This window comes from Octopus bimaculoides, chromosome Z (assembly GCF_046866305.1).
Source record: "Octopus bimaculoides isolate indiv1 chromosome Z, ASM4686630v1, whole genome shotgun sequence".
Lineage (NCBI taxonomy): Eukaryota > Metazoa > Mollusca > Cephalopoda > Octopoda > Octopodidae > Octopus > Octopus bimaculoides.
In genome coordinates this window covers 22,325,777-22,349,790 of record NC_142944.1, presented here as the reverse complement: position 1 = coordinate 22,349,790, position 24,014 = coordinate 22,325,777, and the positions used below count along the sequence as shown (strand labels likewise).

At 36.8% G+C, this 24,014-nt stretch overlaps 1 protein-coding gene across 1 annotated transcript in view; it reads left to right on the top strand.

The window, feature by feature from the left end:
* Positions 1 to 23,196, top strand: part of LOC106881755 (glutathione S-transferase C-terminal domain-containing protein) — a 53,254-nt gene extending 30,058 nt beyond the window's left edge. The window contains exons 7-14 of the mRNA XM_052973704.2: positions 1,535 to 1,601; positions 3,537 to 3,633; positions 5,146 to 5,261; positions 6,177 to 6,221; positions 9,344 to 9,433; positions 12,212 to 12,418; positions 12,827 to 12,890; positions 22,270 to 23,196. Coding sequence (XP_052829664.1) covers positions 1,535 to 1,601; positions 3,537 to 3,633; positions 5,146 to 5,261; positions 6,177 to 6,221; positions 9,344 to 9,433; positions 12,212 to 12,418; positions 12,827 to 12,890; positions 22,270 to 22,427 — 844 coding nt within the window. The 3' untranslated portion in view covers positions 22,428 to 23,196. The remainder of the gene's footprint in view (positions 1 to 1,534; positions 1,602 to 3,536; positions 3,634 to 5,145; positions 5,262 to 6,176; positions 6,222 to 9,343; positions 9,434 to 12,211; positions 12,419 to 12,826; positions 12,891 to 22,269) is intronic.
* Positions 23,197 to 24,014: the final 818 nt, after the last annotated feature.

Here is a 24,014-nt window from a genome sequence, read left to right as displayed (position 1 = left end):
GAACGTAGCGGCAGGCAGATTACCACTAAGCATTTCTCCCAGTGTGCTAAGGATTCTGCCTTAATAATAATAATAATAATAATAATAATGATAATAATAATAATAATAGAGGGTGTTAGAAAATTGAAGGAGAAGGAATGACCCAAAGGACTTTTGGCCATTGGATATGGCTTGTTCTTTTGGTATAGTGTCAGTATAACATTTGCCAGGGCAAAAGTGTCACTGAAAATAATAATAATGATAATAATAATGATTTCAAATTTTGGCATAGGGTCAGCAGTGTTTGAGGGGGTGGGGGGAAACTGATTACATCAATCCCTATACTTAACTGGTGCTTTATTTCATTGATCCTGTAAGGTTGGAAAATAAAGCCACAACCTTGGTGGAATTTGAACTCAGAATGAAAAGAGCTGGAAGAAAAGCTGTTGAGCATTTTGTCTAATATTCTAATGATTCTGCCAGCTTGCTGCCTGAATAATGATAATAATAATAATCCTTTCTACTAAAGGCACAAGGCCTGAAATTTTGAGGGGAGGGGACTAGTCAATTACATCAACCCCAGTGTTTCACTGGTACTTAATTTATCGACTCTGAAAGGATCAAAGGCAAAGTTGACCTAGGTGGAATTTGAACTCAACGTAAAGACGAATGAAATGCTGTTAAGCATTTTGTCCAGCATGCTAATGATTCTGCCAACTCACTGCCTTAATAATAATAATAATAATAATAATAATAATAATAATAATAATAATAATAATAATAATCCTTTCTATTATAGGCCCACAAGGCCTGAAATTTGGGTGGAGGGGACTAGTTGATTACATCCATCCCAGTATGTAACTGGTACTTACTTTATTGACTCCGAAAGGATGAAAGGCAAAGTTGACCTCAGTGGAATTTGAACTCAGAACACAGTGATGGACAAAATACTGCTAAGTATTTCATCTAGCATGCTAATAGTTCTGCTAGCTTGCCGCCTTAATAGTGATAATGATGATAATAATAATAATAATAATAATAATAATAATAATAATAATAATAATAATAATAATAATAATAATAATGATGATGATGATGATGATGACTGTTGATGGCATGTCCTGTGATTTGATGGTTGCTTAACATTGGAGAAGCTGCTTTGTGAATGTCAGTCTGCTAGAAATATAGCCAAATCCTCCTCAAACCACACTTGATCATCTTAAAAAATGGAAGGGAGACATTGAAGAATGCAAACTCTTGTATGCACAAAAAAAAAAAAAAAAAAGAGGACAAATCTAACTTGAGCAGTTTTAATATGTTGATGATTATCCCAACATGTTGCCAAAATTATCCCAACATGTTGCTAATTGTATCAACATGTCATTGACCATCTTAAAGTATTGCTAATTATCTCAGCAGCTAATGATTATATATTAACGTGTTTCTAATTATTTTAACATGCTGCTCATTATCCTAACATGTTGCTACTTATCTTAATTTGTTGCTAATTATCTTAACATGTTTCTAATTGTCTTTACACATTTCATTATTCCAGACGTAGAACTCGGAGTAAATACAGAGCATTAAAACCAGAACTTGCAAGAGTACTCAAAATAATCAAGGTGAGACTTGTTATTTCATTTTTTTGCATGAAAATGTTTTCTTAATGACTGTATCAAACATATTAACACACACACACACACACACACACACACACACACACGCACACACACACACCATGTGCATCTCAGTTTTCAGAAAGGGTACACAGTTTCGCTTTGTGCTGCAAAAAGTTGGCATCAGGCTGACCATATGGTCATAAAACACTGGCTCAAAAAAGCCCTCTACATCACACGGGGAAACAATAATGATGACATAAATTAATCAAGTTCTTCATGTAAGATACAATACTTGCACACAGCTGCGTTGGTGAGGCAGCACGAGAGATTTCTGCCGAGGTCGACTTTGCCTTTCATCCTTTCGGAGTCGATAAATTAAGTACCAGTTGCGTACTGGGGTCGATCTAATCGACTGGCCCCATTCCCAAAATTTCGAGCCTTGTACCTAGAGTAGAAAATACTGCAAGAATTGTACTAGTTTTGTTTATATTCATGCGTCAAGGATATGAGCCTTTCTCTAATATAAGGGAGAAAACTCTAATCCATTCTTCTACCATTCATTTCTGTTCTGTATCGGCACCATTACTGGATTGAGCTTTTAACTTCACCAATTTTCAACAGGATGTTATGAGTTAATTGATTATGATAGTGATGGCAGCTCTTTGTGTATGAAGACCACAAGGCAGAGTGGCAAGCCCTTAAGTGGCTATTGTAAGCTGATGACAGGCTTTGGCTTACTTAGAGCATGTATCTAGGCTTTGGTCAAATGGAAAAGGATTCATGAGAAGGACTTTCTCAAAATCGCACTTCAAGCAATTTTGCAAGCACTCATGCCTCCCTCTATTCCGTGACTCCCTCCTACTCTGTGGCATCTGTCCCTGCATGGGTGAGTTGCTGTTTCAGCTAGTCTTTGAAGCACTTTCAGGAGGTGGGGAGCTCCTCTGTCTCTCCTCTATGGATCAGAACAATGGGTGCTGTACAGAAAACAAATCAAGCTGCTGGAATGCTTCCACCAGAAATTCCTTTGCTCCAGCATGGGCATCTCATGGAAGGAACGCATCGCCAAAAATGAAATTCTCCAGCAGGTGAACATCTTAAGTATTAGTTTCAAATTTTGGCACAAGCCCAGCAATTTTGGGGAGGGGATAAATCGATTACATCAACCCTAGTATTCAACTGGTACTTATTTAATTGACCCTGTAGGGATAAAAGGCAAAGTCAACTGTGGTAGAATTTGAACTCAGAACATTAAGACAGGTGAAATGTTGCTAAGCATTTTGCCCGGTGTGCTAATAATTCTGTTAGTTCAACACCTTACAACAGGGCTTGGTGAACCAGGGTAAATTACCCCAAGTGGAGTAAAAATGAAATTCTTAGGAGTAATGAGGACTCGTTAGACATAAGAAAAATTATATAAAAAAAAGACGTGTCCCTTGTTATAACAGAAATTTTTCATCTGGCAATACTGCATTTGTCCAATGTAATGGACGTGTAAATAGATTCAATAAACCTTTTGAAGTCAAAGAATCCTTGATTTTCTTCCTTTTAAACCAAGGAGATAACATCAGCATAAATAAATATATTTTGGAGTAATTGGTTAAAAAAGTTCCCTAACCCCTGCCTTATAATACCCTAAAATTTGAAACCATGCTGCTCAGCTCAGATGGACAGGCCACATCTCACACGTATACAAATCCAGAATGCTGAAGGCCATATTCTATTGTGAGTTAATTAATGAGAACTAAAACATTTATGTATTGTTTTTGCAAAACATGTCTAATAATATTCATTGTGTCCTTCCATTTTAAGATGCTAGGATGGGACATGAATGCTATTTCTAGCATATGGAGCCAACACTTATGGAATCCCTGTTACTGATTTGTTGTATTCATTGTTAGTGACGTTGGGTGATTTGATCATTGTTATTTTTCTTTTTAGGAGGCCAATATTGAACCTATTGCAGGAGAACATCCATGTGGAAAAGATATTACTTTACCTTGGAGTGAATTACCTTGTGCCATTCATCCATATGAGGGTAAGATAATTGTTGTTGTTGTTGTTGCTGTTATTGTTAAGGCAGCCAGCTGGCAGAATTGTTGGCACTCTAAGTTCAAATGCAGCTAGGATTAACTCTGCTTTCGTCCTTTTGGGGTGTTGATAAAATAAATTACCAGTTGGACACTGGAGGTCAATGTGATCAACTAAGCCTCTCTGCTTAAAATTGCTAGCCTTGTGCTAAAATTCTTCTTCTTCTTCTTCTTCTTCTCCATCATCATCATTATCATCATTATCATTTAAAAAAATTAGTAGTTTCAGGCAAATTTCTACTGCATCACCTGCTACACCTCCATGTTGCTGGGGTGTGTGTGCAGCATTGTGTGTGTGTTTTTTTGTTGTTGTTGGGGGAGTGAAAACTTTCCCCCGTATTGTATTGTGTCATTTCTTTTGTATTGGGGTCTGGTGCAGTCTTTAGTTGTATTAATGTTTGTATTGAGTGTGTCTTGTATTTGTGGATTGTTTCATTTGTGTTGTATTATTGAATTGATAGTCTCTTGCGTAGGATGTGGGCTGTTCCTAGCAGAGCTATTTTTGGGAAAGTGTGTAGTGTTGAGGGTCCAGGTAATGCTGTTGTCGTATTTTCAAAGTTTTTTTATCAATTTCTACTGCATTATTAGATGCACCTGTTTGTTCACGAGGTGAGAATGTGAAATTGTGTTTTGCTTTCTGGTCGGGTGTGTTTTCTAGTTTCTGTAATCCAGTTACAGAATCTAGGGAAACAAGCCTTATCACCTTATTGGGTGGGAATGACCTTTGACTCATATTTGATATGTATGTGTGTGTTTGTCTCTTTGCCTTGACATCACATGATAGTTGTAAACAAGTGTCACCACCATACAAGCAGTGTTGTTTGTATTCAATCTTCTGTGAAAACATGTCTCGTCATGGAGAAATACTACTTGGAAACGAAGGATGGTTGGTGATAGGAAGGGTATCTGACCATAGACCTGCCTCAACAAATTCCGGCAAATGTGGTAAAGTAGACTTTAAAGCAATGATGGCAGTGACACCACTGCCACCACAGGCTTGATAGTATGAACTGGGAGAAGGGATGTGTGTGTGTGTGTCTGAATCTGCATGGGAAGCTTTTGGTGTCTTCAGTTACTGAAAATGGTTTCTCTCCATTTTGGGGGTCCTTTGTCTGTGCTTACATTTGTTTTGTGCTGCCAGGAATGCTGAGAGAGGAAAGTGAAAGAGAGAGGGAGAAATTGCGTGTGTGTGTGTGTGTGTGTTTGGATGAGCAACTGGGATATTGTTTCAAATGTGTGAATAGTACATTTAATGTGTATGTTTGGGAGTTGTACAGGGTGATAGTGATGATTATGACTATGATGATTGCTGCTGTTACTACTACTACTACTACTACTACTACTACTACTACTACTACTACTATTACTACTACTACTACTACTACTACTACTACTACTACTACTACTACTACTATTTATTGCTGTTGTTGTTGTTGTACTTGTCCCCTCTTATATTTCAGGTGGTCTTCCTGAGAAAAGAGCTCTCAAAAAATGTCAGCAACTTGAAAACCTTGCTACAGCAATTAAGAAAATAGCTCAACCTGGCCAAACTATTGTAGATTTCTGCAGCGGTGGGGTAAGTTTGAACTTGTGACTTAATAATTCTTTCAGAAATTATGATATAAAAAATCAAATGTTTAACTCTAATAACTAATTAATCAGAATAAAAACCAGAGAAGGAATATCTGTTAGGATCAGAGATGGAGCCTCTTTAAAGACAAGGGAGGGAGTTTCTTTAAAAGTCAGTGTGAGAGCCTCATGTAGTCACATAAACTGCTAGATATAGTAGCATCTCACATAATGCTCTACTGTTTTAAAATAGAAAGCACATATTCTACAGGGTATCCACAAAGTCTGGGTACATGGGGATTAACACATAATTTAAGAAATTATTATTTCTTATATTTAATTGTTTATGTTATGATTTTATTGACTCCATGTACCCAGACCTTGTGGACACCCTGTATAATGTAGTCTTAGATATACTGTATCTAAGAGAGAAACTGAACAGGGTAGAAATGGCTGGAACATCTTTGATCATAGGTCCACAAGATGAAGACTGACTTGGAGCTAAATAACAACAACTATAGCCACTAATACTAACTATTATACGACACATTAGATAATGTAATCCTAGATATAGGCGCAGAAGTGGCTGTATGGTAAATAGCTTGCTTACCAACCACATGATTCTGGGTTCAGTCCCACTGTGTGGCACCTTGGGCAAGTGTCTTCTACTATAACCTCGGGCTGGGCAAAGCTTTGTGAGTGGATTTGGTAGACGGAAACTGAAAGAGGCAGCGAGCTGGCAGAAACGTTAGCATGCTGGGCGAAATGCTTAGCGGTATTTCGTCTGTCTTTACATTCTGAGTTCAAATTCCACTGAGGTCAACTTTGCCTTTCATCCTTTCAGGGTCGATAAATTAAGTATCAGTTATGCACTGGGGTCGATGTAATCATTGTTGAATCTAAATTTACATTTTCTTTCCAGGGACATCTAGGAATTACAGTTGCTAGCCTTATTCCATATTGCAAGGTTTGTAATCCTAAATTTTTATTTTAAACTTATTTTGTGATGTATTTCTTCAAAAAGAACATTAATCATTGTTCATATCCTGTTTTTTCTATTGTTACTGTACTATACTATATATATACTATATATATATATATAATCAAATCATCATCATTATTTAATGTCAACTTTCCATGCTGGCATGGGTTGGATGGTTTGACAGGAGCTGGCTAGGCAGAAGATTGCACCATGCTTCACACACACATATATGTGTGTGTGTGTGTGTGTGTATATATATATATATATATATGATGATATCTCTCTCTCTCTCTCTCTCTCTCTATATATATATATATATATATATATATATATATATATATTCATATTCATATACACTAGCTAAGTATCCCACTGTTGTCGAGTAATTTTCGTAATAGGAATGCTTTGGTAGACATTTGGAATAACACACCCACATAAGTTGGATTTTCTCTGTTTTGACAGGGATTTTTCAAGTTGTTTTTTTAATGGATCTTTGCAAATGATAGGCAGCGTGGGGATGGGGGAGAGCCTTTCACAAAAAATTTTTTTTTAATTTATGAATCCCTCTCCCCACCTTCCAGACCGATTTTGTCCAATTTCTTTATTTTTCACTACACACTTAAAAACAATGAGAGACGCCTTTTTGGTTTAAAAAAAAAAATTTGAAAAACTTTATGATTTTTTTTTTCAGTCCTGCCAATCCCTCTTTCAGTACCAATTTTGACCAATGTTTTTTTTTTGTGCTATGCAATTAAAATAATGGGAAAATCCTTGAAAGTTAAAAAAAAAAAATTCCAGGAAATCAGCAATCACCATTACTATCCCCACTTTATTTTCAAACAGAAAATGAAATGTAATTTAAAAGCAACAGTAAAATTTTTATAAATTTCTTCATTGATTCCCCACTGCACCTCCTAAATCCTTAAATTTCAACATTTTGTGGGGAATTTTTTTTTTTTTCATGGTTTTAAAATATGGTTAGTCTGAATCTGCAATTTGTTTCTGTTTATAATTTCAAAATAATTTTCAGATAAAAAGGTGATTTAAGGGAAATTTAGCTCTTGTTTCTAGCACATCTTACAACCACCTGGTAGCTTGCTTGTTTCTATGTCACTGACATATATTGATGTTTTTCATTATTTTTCTCCCCATAAACACATTTTGTGGAATGATGATGGTCCATTGCTGGGATTTAAGCAACAACAATAAAAGAATTTATTTAAATCTTTAACCCCCCCCAACCCCACATTATATGAATGTGTGTGTGTGTAAGAAAAATCATTTACTGACAGAAAAGTATTAAAATAAATCATCATTTATAAAATAAATCATCTTTTACATACCTTTTTAAAATTAGTCGCCCTAATGAAATTCTTTATATGAATGCATGCACACACACACACACACACACACAGTGTGAGCAATATACTTTTATAGAGAAGGCGGCGAGCTGGCAGAAACGTTAGCACTCTGGGCGAAATACTTAACGGTATTTCGTCCGTCTTTACATTCTGAGTTCAAATTCCGCCAAGGTCGACTTTGCCTTTCATCATTTCGTAGTCGATTAAATAAGTACGAGTTAAATAAGTACCACTGGGGGGAGGGGGGGATGTAATCGACTTAATCCCTTCATCTGTCCTTATTTGTCCCCTCTTAAAGAAATAAACATACTTTTATAGAGAGTGAGAAAGTTTAACATGGGAAAATGAAAGAAAAGGACCAATAAAGTGTGTCAGATTTCTTTCTGTTGCTGTCACAGATTTTGAAATTTGAAAATCAAGTGAAAATTTCCAACTTTGCTATATTGATGTACTTTTTTCACAATGAATCAGAGTTTGTGATTCATTTATTGCAGAAATTTCTTAGGAGCAAATACTCTGCAGCATTTCTTCTAGCTCTTTTACATTGTGTATTCAAATTCTGTTAAGGTCCATGTTTGCCTTTCTTCCCTATGGGGCCAATAAAATAAACAACCAGTCAAGGATGGGGTTGGATGGTAGGGGACTAACCCACTTCCACCCTCAATTTCAGGCTTTGTGCATATGCTAGAAGCAATTATTATGATTATTAGTAAAGAATAAAAAGTTTTGAATGGTACAACAATGCACTATAATACAAAAAAAATGGACTATATACCTGTTGTAATTTAGTTATCTATAGTCCGATGATATTTCGGAATACAATTCCTTCTTCAAATATTCTTAGATAGAGTCTCTGCTATTGTTGAACCATTCAAAACTTTTTATTCTTTACAAACAATACACAATGCTTCAAGCGAACTACAATACTTTCCTATTATGATTATCGTTATATTTTTACTTTGATATTGGCTAGATAACAAATACCCATCAAGTGACCACCAGTAACCTTGGACGAGCATTGTAGAGTAATGTTGTTCAGCATAGCTTCTGGTCCTGTTGGGTTTTCATTCTTAGCTATAAAAAAAACAGAAAGGTTTTGAGTGTATAGATTACAAGAACAAAAACTTATGTCCAGTTTCAGTCATATTGCTTAGACTTCATCATCATCATCATCATCATCATCATTGCTTAACATCTGTCTTCCATGCTGATATGGATTGGATGGTTTGACTGAGAACTGGTTAGTTGAGGAGCTGCACCAGGTTACAATCTGATTTGACATGGTTTCTACAGCTAGATGCCTTTCCTAATACCAACCACTCTAAGAGTGTAGCGGGTGCCTTTTATGTGCTACTGGGATGGGTGCCAGTTATGTAATCATCAACAGTCACAACTATGATCTCACTTGGTATGTCAGGTCTTCTCAAGCACGGTATAACACCAAAGGTCTCAATCATCTGTCATTGCCTCCATGAAAACCAATGCTTGAATGGCACTTTTTACATGCTAGTTACGTGACACTGGTATCAGCCACGACTACAATCTCTCTCACTGTGACAGGTCTTCTTAAGGTCTTGGTCACTCGTCTTTGTCTCCATGAGGCCCACTATTTGAAGATCATGCTTCACCACCTCATTCCATGTCTTCTTTATATAAAATGTACATAAACACTATATATATATATATATATAGTGTAGTGTTTAGTTAGTTGTTGTTTTTATTATTATTGTTGTTGCTATTATTAAGGTGTTTTTAATTGAAAACAAAGAAGAATCATTACTGATTGCCAAAAGTCGAGTGGACAAGCTACAGTTGAAAAATGTTACAATATATCAGGTATGTTAACACGTTTTATATTGTTTGTAGTAGTAGTAGTGGTGGTAGTGAAGTGGTGGTTGTAATCTTAGCATCATCATCATCATTTGCCTTTCATTCTTTTGGGATCATTAAAATAAGTACCAGTTGAACACTGGGGTCACTGTAATCAACTGGTCCTCTACCCCAGAATATCAGGCTTTGTACCTATTGTAGAAAGTGTTGTTGATGTTGACGTTGTCGTTGTTGTTGTTTGTGTTCATTGCCTGCTCGTGTCTTTGCCTCTATACATTCAGTAAAGCTTTACATAACGTTGTACGGTTATCGACTGCTATTTCGAGCAAACATTGGTTTCTTGTTGTGCCACTATTTCCTATTTATATGTATGTATGTATATATATATATATATATATATATATATATATATATATATATATATATATATATATCATCATCATCATCATCATCATCATCATCGTTTAACGTCCGCTTTCCATGCTAGCATGGGTTGGACGATTTGACTGAGGACTGGTGAAACCGGATGGCAACACCAGGCTCCAATCTAAATTTGGCAGAGTTTCTACAGCTGGATGCCCTTCCTAATGCCAACCACTCAAAGAGTGTAGTAGGTGCTTTTACGTGTCACCTGCACGAAGGCCAGTCAGGCGATACTGGCAACGGCCACGCTCGAAATGGTGTCTTTTATGTGCCACCCGCACAAGCCAGTCCAGGGGCACTGGCAACGATCTCGCTCGAAAATCTTACGGAAGCCAGTCAGGCGGTACTGGCAACGGCCACGCTCAAAATGGTGCATCTTATGTGCCACCCACACAAGAGCCAGTCCAGGGGCACTGGCAATGATCTTACTTGGCTTGCCGGGTCTTCTCACGCACAGCACATTTCCAAAGGTCTCGGTCAGTAGTCATCGCCTCGGTGAGGCCCAATGTACGAAGGTCTTGCCTCACCACCTCAGCCCAGGTCTTCCTGGGCCTACCTCTTCCACGGGTTCCCTCAACTGTTAGGGTGTGGCACTTTTTCACGCAGCTATCCACATCCATTCTCACCACATGTCCATACCAGCGCAATCGTCTCTTTTGCACACCACAACTGATGCTTCTAATGTTCAGCTTTTCTCTCAAGATACTTACACTCTGACGGGTATTCACATTGACATTACACATCCAACGGAGCATACTGGCTTCATTCCTTGCGAGCTTACGTATGTCCTCAGCAGTTACAGCCGATGTTTCACTGCCATGTAGTATGACTGTTCGTACACATGCTTCATACAGTCTGCCTTTTACTCTGAGTGAGAGTCCCTTTGTCACCAGCAGGGGTAAGAGCTCTCTAAACTTTGCCCAGGCTATTCTTATTCTAGCAGCTACACTTTCAGTGCACCCACTCCCACTACTAACTTGGTCACCCAGATAGCGGAAGCTATCGACTACCTCTAGTTTTTCACCCTGGAATGAGATAGAAGTTGTTTCCTGTTTGTTTACAGTTTTTATTGCACCTGAACATCTGCCACAAACAAAAACTAACTTCCTAGTTAACCTGCCTTTGATGTTGCTGCACCTCTTATGTGTCCATAGCTTGCACCGGGTACATCTTATAGAGTTACTACCTACTCCTTTTCTACATACTGAGCAGGGCCATCTACCTGAAGGGGTTTGTGTTTTATCTACCTTCCTACTTATTAGGATTTTGGTTTTAGCTAGGTTGACTCTAAGGCCCTTCAATTTTAGACCTTGCTTCCACACCTGAAACTTCTCCTCTAGTTCTGATAGTGACTCCGCAATTAGGGCAAGGTCATATATATATATATATATATATATATATATATATATATATATATAAAAGCGGGCGCTGAAAAGTTCCTGGCTTTGGGTAAAAGAAAATACAGGAAGATCAGTTAATTATGATTTTATTGAACATATTCCCCTCTCAGATTCACACACTTATTACAGTGGTCCTTCAGTTTTTCTAAGCCCTGTAAAAGAACTTGGAAGGTTGGGCCTCCAACCAGGCCCTTTCCAATACCCTTAAAGCCAGGAAGTTTCCAGCACCCCATCATGTATAATGTGCATATGTATATATATATATATATATATATATATATATATATATATATATATATATATATATATATATATATATTTATATATATATATATATATATATATCATCATCATCATCGTTGTTTAACTTCTGCTTTCCATGCTAGCATGGGTTGGACGATTTGACTGAGGACTGGTGAAACCAGATGGCTACACCAGGCTCCAATCTGATCTGGCAGCGTTTCTACAGCTGGATGCCCTTCCTAACACCAACCACTCCGAGAGTGTAGTGGATGCTTTTACGTGCCACCGGCACGAGGGCCAGTCAGGCAGTACTGGCAACGGCCACGCTCAAATGGTGTTTTTTATGTGCCACCTGCACAGGAGCCAGTCCAGCGGCACTGGCAATGACCTCGCTTGAAAGTTTTTTCACATGCTACCGGCACAAGTGCCAGTAAGACAACGCTGGTAACGATCACGCTCAAATGGTGCTATTTACGTGCCACCGGCATGGAAGCCAGACAGCTGCTCTGGCAATGATCACACTCAGACGGTGCTGTTAGCGCTCCACTGGCACTGGTGCCAGTCATCGAATTTGGTTCAATTACAATTTTGATACAGACAGACAGACAGACAGACAGACAGACACGCACACACACACACACACACACACACACACAAACACAAACACAGATAAATACACATATATAACTAATTAAAATAATTTATGTATCCATTTCAGTGCAATCTTGGTTATTTCCATGGCAAATTTGATGTTGGAACTTGTCTCCATGCTTGCGGTGTTGCAACTGACATGGTGCTACAGAAGTGCTTGGACAGTAAGGCAGCTTTTGTAGTTTGTCCTTGTTGTTATGGTGCTGTACAGAACACTCACCTGATTTCATATCCAAGAAGCCAACTTTTCCAAGAGGCAAACATTTCTGACAAGGTAAATATATGTGTATATATATATCATCATCATCATCATCGTTTAACGTCCGCTTTCCATGCTAGCATGGGATATATATATATATATATATATATATATATATATATATACATATATATATATATATATATATATATATATATATATATATATATATATATATATATATGAAAAGTGAGAGAGAGAGAGAGAGTAAACAAAGCATTAAGTAAGTTACAAAAAAATTTGGTTGATTGTGGCGCTTCACTATGGTCAGAAAAAGATTAAAAAAGACAATGAATGTTTGATTATGTAAGTTTAACTTTAAATGGAAAAAATATATTTTATCAAATGAGATAGAATATATTTGTATGTGTTCACACACACGCACACACACACACAAATACACATATTGTTGTTGTCTTTTAGGACTTGTTAACTCTTGGACATGCAGCTGACCAAACTGAAGTTAAAACAACTTTAGAACAACAAGGTAATGTGTTTTTCTCTTCATTTTTTTTTCTCTCTCTTTTTTTTTTCTCTCTTTTTTTGTTCTTTTGTTTTTTTGTGTGTAACTCAACTTTAGCCAAGCACATATCCCGAAAAATTTTCTAGACAAGAACAAACTGACGTTTTGGTTTTCAGATATATGATAAGTGGAAATAAATTATACTATTCTTATCTAATTTTTAAATTTTTAGCTATAAAGTACAGTTAGAAACCATTTTTATAATTGTTTCTTATTGTGGTGGTAAAGTGGCCGAATTAATAGAATCATCATCATCGTCATCATCATTTTAATGTCCATTTTTCTATGGATGAGTTGGACAAAGTTTATTAAGGCAGACTGTCTACAGTCAGATGTCCCTCCTGTCACCAAACCTCACCTGTTTTGAAGTAAGGTAATATTTCCCCATGGACAGATATGTTTTCACAGAATATTAGAAATGAATGAAATTCTTGTATAAAAATGACATTCATGCACAACAATCATGTGATGTCAAGACAAGGAGACACAAACACGCACACCTTCACATACAATATATAACATTGTAACATTGTGATGATTTAGTCTTGTTGTTTAATTACTGACTGATTTTGTCTCTCTTTCTTATGGTTACCCATTTTGTGTCCAGGTCCTGCATTAATAGGTGCATTAACACCATGTCCTTCCATACTAGGACATCCTCCACTTGGAATTCTCTCCCTTCCCATGTTTTTCTTGTGATAATTGATTATCTGTTGTTAAAGATAAACAACATTGACCTAAAAGGATCTGCAAAAGTTATAATTGCAGTATTTGCTTCCAGACCAAACTATTAGATAGAGAAAAAAAATTTGCAGCATTTTGGGCATGTGTCTTTTACTATAACTCTATGCTGACTAATCATCATCATCATTTAACGTCTGCTTTCTATGCTAGCATGGGTTGAACGATTTGACTGAGGACTGGCAAGCCAGAAGGCTGCACCAGGCTCCAATCTGATTTGGCAGAGTTTCTACAGCTGGATGCCCTTCCTAATGCCAACCACTCTGAGAGTGTAGTGGGTACTTTTTATGTGCCACTGGCACGAAGGCCAGTCCAGCGGTACTGGCAACAGCCATGCTAAAAAATGGTATTTTTTACGTGCCACCTACACAGGAGTCAATCCAATGTTTTGTTCACATGCCATCGGTACAAGTGCCAGTAAGGCGAAGCTGGAATGCCTCAGTAAATTTGGTAAACAAAAACTGTGAGGAAGTCGTGTTGTGTGTGTGTGTGTGTAAATGCATATGTGTTTATGTTGTGTTTGTTCCTTACCGAGCTTGACAACTGGCGTTGGTTTGTTTAGGATCCTGTAACTTTGTGGTTCAACAAAAGAGACCTATAGAATAAGTACCAAACTTAAAAAGATTTAGTAGATGGAAATTGAAAGAAGCCTGCCATCTATACATACATGCACACATACATACATGCATTTATATATATATATATATATATATATATATATATATATATTTTAGAGAAAAACCACCATTAAATAATTCAATAATGAAGAATGTAATTCATACCCTCTAGAAAATAAATATATCATGAAAACCTTATTCTAAAAATCAATAAGTACATAAAAGAATAACTAGTAAATGGTATAATGATATATATATATATATATATATATATATATATATATATATATATATATATATATATATATATACATACATACATGTAAATATGTGTGTGTGTATGTTTTTATTTGTGCTGCGTTTCTCTCCCTCCATTCTTTGACAACTGGCGTCAGTTTGTTTACGTCCCTGTAACTTAGTAGTTTCTTAAAAAGAAGGAACCCTTAGAATAAGCGCCAGACTTCAGAAAATAAGGGCTGGTGTCAATTTATTCATCTAAACCCTTCAAAGCAGTGCCTCAGCATGGCTGCAGTCAAATGACTGAAACAAGTAGAAGACAAAAAAAAATATCTTTGGATCAAACAGACCTACAATCAAAGGTTTCCAGTCGTGACCATCCCTCCTTTTTATGTCTTAACTACATTAGCCAATACCTCCTTCCATTGTGTGTCAATGTCAAACAATCACAGAAACTTTATTATTGACTTGTCCTATGTTGGACAGTATGACCGTTTAATGCCCGAAACAAATAGAATATATAGTTTACTGTTCTGTTAGAGCTGGCAGGATTGTTATCTTAGTGGCGTGTTGTCTGTCTTTACATTCTGAGTTCAATGTTAGTATGGCCTAAACAATTCAACTGGATCTGACTAGCCAAAGAGTTGCATTGAACTCCAGTGTCTGCTCTACCTGGGTTTCTATGGTTGGACACCCCTTCCTAATGCCAACCAATTTACTGTGTGTATTAGGTGCTTTTAGTTTTTTTGAGTTTTTCTTTTTTGTGGTGGTACTGGCCCCAGTGAGGTCACCAAATAACTAACAACAAATAACTAAAAAAGATGACGATACACCAAATAACTAACAAATGGTGTAGCAGAACAGTAGGATATTTAACTAACTCAGTGATAGGTCTTGGGTTTAAGCCCTTTTACATTGTGAACTGAAAACCCCATTAGCATCTACTTTGACTTTCATCTCTCTGGGACTGAAGTAGTAGTAGTAATAGGAGGGAGATGGTAGTTGTAAAAGATGAGTATCGCTTAATTTACAAATTTGGGCCGTGAGGGAATTAACATTGCCGGATGGGCCCGTACGGTAGAAACCCAGCATGGCAATGATGCCACAATTAGGTCTCTTGTCGATGATAATGGGCGTTCGGTCGATGGATGGGACGAGATGTGCGAGGCGCTTTACAAGCACTTTGCCGAGTTGTTCGGGAGTGGCGGGGCTCTGGATCATGGCGAGGCCCTTAGGGACTTCCTGTCTGATGGCCCGTGTCTCTTGGCACGAGAAGCTGAGTGCTGTGAGGGGCCAATCACAGCCGAGGAGGTGATCGAGGTACTGGGCGAATGCCCCGGGGAGAAGTCGCCTGGTCTCGATGGTCTGCCTTACGAATTCTACAAAAGTATGCCAGACTTGTTCGGGCACCTGCTGGCCAGCGTCTATGGTTTATGGCAAATATTTATGAAATAAAGAAGTTTGCTTCCCAACCACATGGTTCCAGGCTTAGTCCCATTGTATGGCACCTTGGGCAAGCGTCTTCTACTAAAGCCTTGTGAGTGGATTTGGTAGAGGAAAGCTGAAAGAAGCTCGTCATATGTGTGTGTGTGTCTTTGTGTCTGTGTATGTCCTCCACCACTTCTATTTAACAACTGGTGTTGGGGTAAACCGTTATTAGAAGACATCAAAAAAAAAGCACTGCAACCAGTGAGAGATAAATCATTCAATATCATATCTGTTGAATTAGTGTTTTAGCTGCATGAAACTATTAGTAGCTCATATTTAAGCACTGTGTATATTAAATGATATACCGTAAATCCTCGAGTATAATCCGCACTTTTTTCCCAAAATTTAAAGGTAAAAATTTCCTTGTATTATATACGAGGTTACAAAAGAAAAAATTTCTATGCAAAACTTTCTAAGTGATAAATATGTAAAGGCAAATATTTATTTTTCACTGACATTATTACTGTTATTTCTTTATTTTCTGCAAAGTGCACAAAAAGCTACATGTTTGCATTATGTTATATATACAATAATAATAAAGAACGTTACCGTATATATGTTTACAAACCAAGGATGTTATATAGACCTCATTGACTCAAGTTAGAAAAGAGGTGCGTATTATACACAAGGTTTAGGTTTTTCAGAGGTACAGCCCCCTAAAAATCCCGTGTATTATACTCAAGGGCGGACTATACTCGAGGATTTACGGTATATATATATGTATATATATATATATATATATATATATATATATATATATATATATATATATATAAACATGTATGATTTAAACATTTCCCCTATAGCTTAATTTTAATTCATCAAAAAAGAAAATAGGTCACAGTGTACTAAATATGTTTTAGAATTTGTTTTAAGCTGAAAGAAAAATAATCACAAAACAAATTTCTTTAAATGATTGATTTATGTATTTATTGTTTCATAGTTTATTTAAAATAACTGAATAAAACGGTAATTACCTCCTCCCTCCCTCCATTCGTATACATGTAATACTATTATGTAAATTTTTTATGCCAAAGTAAAATATCCAAGCATAATGCAATCCTTTGATTTGTTGGCTCTTGCTGAACTGTTTAAACCAGGGATTCTCAAGCATTTTCCCCCCTTATCTATGGACCCCTTTGATAACTATTTTATTCTACTGGATCCCCATAACCATTTGATGTTTAAAAATTTTCTTTCAAATTTCCTATTTTGATTTTCAACACATTAAGTTGTGAAGGTTGAATTATGTAAAATGTTAGAGAAAGAAACCTAGCATACATCTAAAGCAAAATTTTTTCAGGGGCCCTTAAAATAATACTGTTGTGGATCCCCAATTTACTATTTTGTTGCGTGAACTCCCAAAAATCTGATATGAACCCTGGTTGAGAACCTCTGGTTTTAAATCTTTCATCAGCATAGAAAACAGATGTTAAAATGATGACGTTGTTGATGATGATGATAATATTCTCTTTGTGTACAAGTCGTATATTATCAATTAATGAGTTAAAATATTTTCTTGTTCTATTATTATTGAGAAGTCTTTTTCTTCATCCTTATCATCATCATTTAATGTCCATCTTCAATGTTAGTATGGCCTAGACAATTCAACTGGATCTGACTAGCTAAAGAGTTGTATTGAACTCCAGTGTCTGCTTTACCAAGGTTTCTATGGTTGGATACCCCTTCCTAATGCCAACCAATTTACTGTGTGTATTAGGTGCTTTTAGTTTTTTTTTTTTTGGTGGTACTTGCCCCAGTGAGGTCACCAAATAACTAACAACACAGAAATCCCTCAACACTGTGGGTGAGTAGTGGCATGATGCCAGGTGTTGAAAGATTAAATTATGATAGAAGGTGCCGGAAACGGATTTATTGTTGATGAGGAAATTCATGGCTACTCCAGCTGTAAGAGATGGTGGCAATGAAGTGTCAGGGCATACCCTCAGGTACAAGAAGATGAATTAAAAGAGAACAGGGTTAAAGAATTGAGGATTGCTGAGTAGGTAGGTAGGTAGGTCAGTTTGCAAGAGTGTGAAAAGAAAATAACAGATGGTTAGATGTGGGGAGAGGTGAATACAGTCTGTGGTGAATATGCATAGGGGTGTGGTGAATCTCAATTGGGGGAAGAGCAGTGTGTCAGGGAAGAAGAGGTGATAAGTGGAAGTATATATGTGTGGATGGGTAAGGTGGGGTAGTATAATATAATAAGACTGTAGATAGATGAGAAATAGGGAAATGATGTGAAGTAGAGGATTGGGAGAGAGAGAGAGAGAGAGAGAGAGAGAGAAAAGGGGAATGTACAGTGACAGGGATGGAGTTCAGATGTATGTAAGGCTGGATATAATAAGTGACAGAGTGTGGGAGAGGCTGTTAATGGCAGATATGAGAGGGTGTTCAGGGTGGAAAAAAGGGGTATTCAATGGAAAATAAAGTGGCAAAGGATGATGTTTGAGAATGTGGGATGGGTAACAAGAGAGATGGTTCCAAGGAAAGAGACAATGGATAGCACAAAGGTGTGGGGTGTGGAACGAAATATTTGCAGTTCCACTGTCATATAATTACAATAGCTGAGGAAATAGTGCCTTAGTTGGAAGAGTGATGGCAGGACAAGTGTTAGAAAGATGAGTTGTGGGAAAGGCTTGTCAGGTTGGGTGTAGGTGGGGGCATGTACATAAATGATATGCTTAAAATATGACATTTTTTTCTCTGTGACTTTATTTCCATAATATTGGTGGTCATCATGTGAAATTAATTTTAGAGATTGCTTTGCTGAATTTCTTTAGAGAGATACTGACCAAGGAACCCGCTTTGGCTTAGGTGCTAAATGTCTAGAAACAGTTCTGAATGACTTAATTTATAGCAAGTTTTTATGTAAATTTTAATTTAACTTCCTTAATTATATAAGTTTATAGAATAATAATTCTTTCTACCAGTGCTTGGATCTCATTCCATTTCAATTTGTCATAGTTCTGCAAGCCATAACAACAGTTTAAGGCTGTAAGGAACTGCAATATACTAAGGGTTTAGTTCTTTTAGCTGAATTTATAGTAGGATTAGAGAAGAAATACTAGGTATAGAAACAAAATGTGGAATCAAAAGACCTCAAAGTTAACGTAACAAGTTCTTGTGGGTAGGAAAATAGAGGAGATGCACTGCTCAGCACTTCCCCCCCACTATTCATTGGTGAACCCTCAGACTTAGAAAATACAGTTTACAAAAATTTGTGCCCAACCAGAATATTCTGAAGCACCCCACCAGGCACCAAAGTCTGGCGAAAAACCTGGACAGGACTTTACATCCTTCACTAAAAATGACCAACTCAGTATGTAGAGAAAGGGTGGGTAGAAATTCCCTATGATGTATCCAGTGTAAACTATAAACACAAGAGATGCAGTAATATCACAAGAAGGTTAACAAAGAGAGTTCAATAGCTGATAACCCTGGCCTTGCCTATGTGCTGGAATTTAGCTCTTTATTATTAGGAAATTGCATAATGAGCCAACTAAATGGTGAATCTGTCCCTGAATGTTAAAAATTAGCATCTGTCCTTCTTGCACAAAACCCGTGGTGTCAAATAACTTCATTTGAAAGTACAAGTTTTACTCATGTGGGAGCTGATCTTTGGATCAAATGAAGTAAACTGTGTTTACATTGTTTTGTTTTTTTTTGTTTTCTCCCCCAAATTACTGATGTTATATGTCAAGCACAATTCTTGACACAAGTGTCACCATTTTTTGGTGACGAAGGCACAGAATATACAGAGCTGTAAGAAAATACTATAAGGCATCAGGTCTGATGCTTGACCAATTATGCTAATCCACTACTTATGGATTGGCACAACACTACCATTCAGTATGGGTGTAGATTTAGAGTTCTATAACGCTTTCAAGTTATGAATAAAATTATAATAAAAAAAAAAAAACTATCCATTCATCTTCTCTATTTCTGGGAAGGTACAATCTTCAGGCACCTCTACAATAGAATCCTGCCAGATGTAACCATCATTATACTTCTCTTTAGCAGGATTCCCAAGCATGACTAACTGAGACTATGGATATTATACAACCATCTTATTCTTGGTTTACCCGTATGTCTCCTACATGTCTATAGTAGTGGAAACTTCTAATTTTAAATAAATATGTCAGTATGACCTATTTAACTTTACACTTTCATTTATATAAATTTCAAATGAAGGAAATTTAATTCTTGCTCTGTTCCAAACTAGATTAAAAAAACAACAACTTTACTTTTGTATTCTTAAAAGAATCGTTCTTAGTGTATTACTAGTATTTAATTCTATCAAGGAAAGTTAGTAGGTAGCAAAATTCCTCATGGATTCAAAGTCAAATATGCTAAAAGAATGAAATAAAATAATAATAAGCAATTAACTCGATTCTTTTACTGTTTCTTTCTTTATTTCAATAAAGTCATAGGGGAAAATGTCAATTATTTAATTTAAACGCAATAATTAATAAGGAAAGTCATTAAACAAATAATGTATTAGGTCATTTATTAATTGACAATATATAACTTGTACACAATGTCAACAGCATAATTCAAGAAGTGTGCATGTCTCCAATTTATTTTATCTTTTATTTTGTACTTGTTTAAATGCTTTGGTTTATTTATTTATTTATTGGTTTTGTCAAAGAAAAGGGGCTGACCCCATGGTCTTCATAGCCCCCTTAAAACTGGGCAAAGTAACATGGTTATCGTTCTTGGATTAGTTGCAAGTTGATTGTTTCAAGTAAAAAAAAAAAGAAAAAAAAACATGTGGGGTAGGAATTTTTATGATAGGGGTCGACATTCGGGAAAGACGGACTGGTTCATAGCAATGAGTGCAGTGTAGATTCTGGTAGAGGAGGTGGGGGGGGGGTATACAATGTGGCTATTGAGAAGAGATGTGACAGGTGATTCTGGAGTGGTGTGAGACCAGCAAGCTGTGACTTCCAAGAAACAGCAATCAAATTTCCTCCAAATCTAGGAAAAACAAGACAGGGTGGGCACAACCAAAACATCTTTGATCATAGTTTTGTTACATCAGGTTTGACCCATGGTTAAATAACTATTGTTTCTGCCATTTCAGTGCTATGAAAAGTTTAATGAATATAAAAAATTTGTTATTTATGTCACAAGAATTTAGAAACTTCAAGAAAACACTTTTAACAGTGGAGCATTAAGTAGATAAAGTCATAAATGGTATGTGTAAATATCTGGTTTTAAAAAGATCCCTTGAATAGTAGGACTGACTCCTGTGCAGGTGGCACGTAAAAAACACCATTTGAGTGTGGCTGTTGCCAGTACCACTGGACTGGCCCTTGTGCCGGTGGCACGTAAAAAGCACCCACTACACTCTCAGGGTGGTTGGCGTTAGGAAGGGCATCCAGCTGTAGAAACTCTGCCAGATCAGATTGGAGTCTGGTGTAGCCATCTGGTTCACCGGTCCCCAGTCAAACCGTCCAAGCCATGCTAGCATGGAGAGTGGATGTTAAATGAAAATGATGATCCATCCATCCATCCATCTCCTCTGCTTGCTGTTCTTGGGAGGGTCATGCAGACACCTCTTCCATAGGATCCTGTCAGAAGCAACTGTCAATTCTTAATGTATCCCTAGGACTCCTGCTAGTTGGCTCAACTTAAAGAATCTGTCTTTTGATTTTTTCTTGCGACATTCTGATTACATGTTCCAAGTACTGAAGCTGTGACTTCTCAAAGCAGACCAGCTGTGGCTCAATCTAGAGAGAATCCTTGATCTTCAAGCTGTGGACCCTGTCAAGTAAATGTTGCTCCAAAGGTCTTTTGGAGTACCCTCATTTATAGTTCATTGTATTTGCAATCATGCACTTGTGATCATTACCCAGTATTTATGGCCATGGGTAAGTATAGGTACAAGAACTGAATTGAAGATGGTGAGTTTGTAATTTTTTGAAGATCAATGGAGATATTTGAGGCAGCATTGCTGTTTCATAGTGCTTACTTTTGGTTCAAATTATAGCAGAATCCTTCTGTGTTGTTTAGATTTTGTTCATCATCATCATTGTCATCACCACCACCACAACGACGATGACAACGACGACGACGACCACCACCACCATAAACTAAAATATCAGTTAGAGTACTGGGAGTTGATGCAATCAACTAACTTGTTAAATGCAGTGCTCCAGCATGGCCACAAACCAATGACTGAAGCTACTAAATAAATAAATGAATAAATAAAAATTGAAGAATAACGCTTTCTCTCTCTTTTTTTTTTCCAGGTCGCTATTGTATGGATATTGTTGACACAGATCGCCTTCAATATGCATCAGAACATGGTTATGATGTTGTCTTGTGCTCATTGGTGCCACAGACTTGTACACCCAAAAATAACTTACTGATTGGAACTCTTCCTACAGATGCTGCTATTTCCAGTTGATTATTGCAGTAAAGGAAAAATATTGTGATAGGAATATATATATACATACCATTTTTGCATCACCATCATCATTGCCATCATCATCATCATCATCATTGCCATCATCATCATCATCATTGCCATTAATGTCTCATCTTCATCATCAGTATCGTCACCATTAAAGTTATTATTATTGTTATTATTATTATTATTAGTGAAGGCGCATGACTCAGTGGTTACAGCGTCGGGCTCACAGCCAGGAGGTAGTGAGTTTGATTCTCAGACTGGGCTGTGTGTTGTGTTCTTGAACAAGACACTTTATTTCACATTGCTCCAATTCACTGAGCTTTAAAAATGAGTTGCAATGTCAATGGTGCCAAGCTGTATCAGCCTTTGTCTTTCCCTTGGATAACATTGATGGTGTGGAGAGAAGAGGTTGGTATATGTGGGTGGCTGTTCGTCTTCCATAAGCAATCTTGCCTGGACTTGTTCTCAGAGGGAAACCTTCTAGGTGCATTCCCTCAATCATTTATGACCAAAGATGGTCTTTACCATTATTATTATTATTATTATTATTATTATTATTATTATTATTATTATCATTATGCTTAGTGGCATTTTGTCCATATTTATGTTCTGAATTCAAATTATGCCATGGCCAACTTTGCCTTTTGGGGTCAATAAAATAAGTACCGGTTGAGAATTGAGGGGGGCCAATGTAATCAACTATCCCACTCCCTCAAAGTTTCAGGCCTTGTGTTTATAGTAGATAAAGTTATTATTACTATCATTATTATTGTTATTTTTATTATTATGGCTGCCATACTGTGAAATCACGGAAATTTGGTGCTCCATAAGTTGAAAAAGTGTTTGTAATCTTTTTGGCCTTCTAAGGCCCTGTCTTTTCATTTCTATTGTTACCATTATATTTCTGAGATTGTCTGGACTCTGCAGATAGTACTTTTGTGTAGAAACACCCCCTGTTTTGCAGGGGGTGCGCTACTATAATTTTTGAATTTTAATTGCTTTTGGCAAAAAGAAATATTTTGCAATTTTCTGAAATTATATAAAGATGGCTGATAAAGAAGCCATCATAATGTTTGACAAAGGAATGCACTCCTTGACGGGGAAAAAAACTGAGAACAAAGAAAGAATTGAGAATATGAATACCAAATGGCTTAAACTTAATGATGTCACCAAGGTGAAAAATGTTTTGTCTCAATGCAATGTCAAAACTTTGAGTGTCAACAACGAGAACAACACCAGCAACAGCAGCAGCAGTGACAGCAACAACAACAACAACAGTAACAACAATACGAAAGAAATGAAACACAAAAATGCAAATATTGCCTCTGCATCTTTTGTGTCAGCAGTGGGAAATATGGAAAGTTTCCACATAGATGAAGAAGAATTAAAATTGGCAAGAAAAATTGTAAAAGGAGATGGGAAAAGGGTAGCTCTAAACCCTCCATCTGATGTGATAGTAAATATTGCAAGATGCACGGTAACATACTGGTGCATTGGAGTCAAGTCTTGGTGGGTGGAAAATGCACATGAGAGCAAAGTACAAAAAGGCCTTGGGTGCATGTGGGAACAAAAGACCCACAT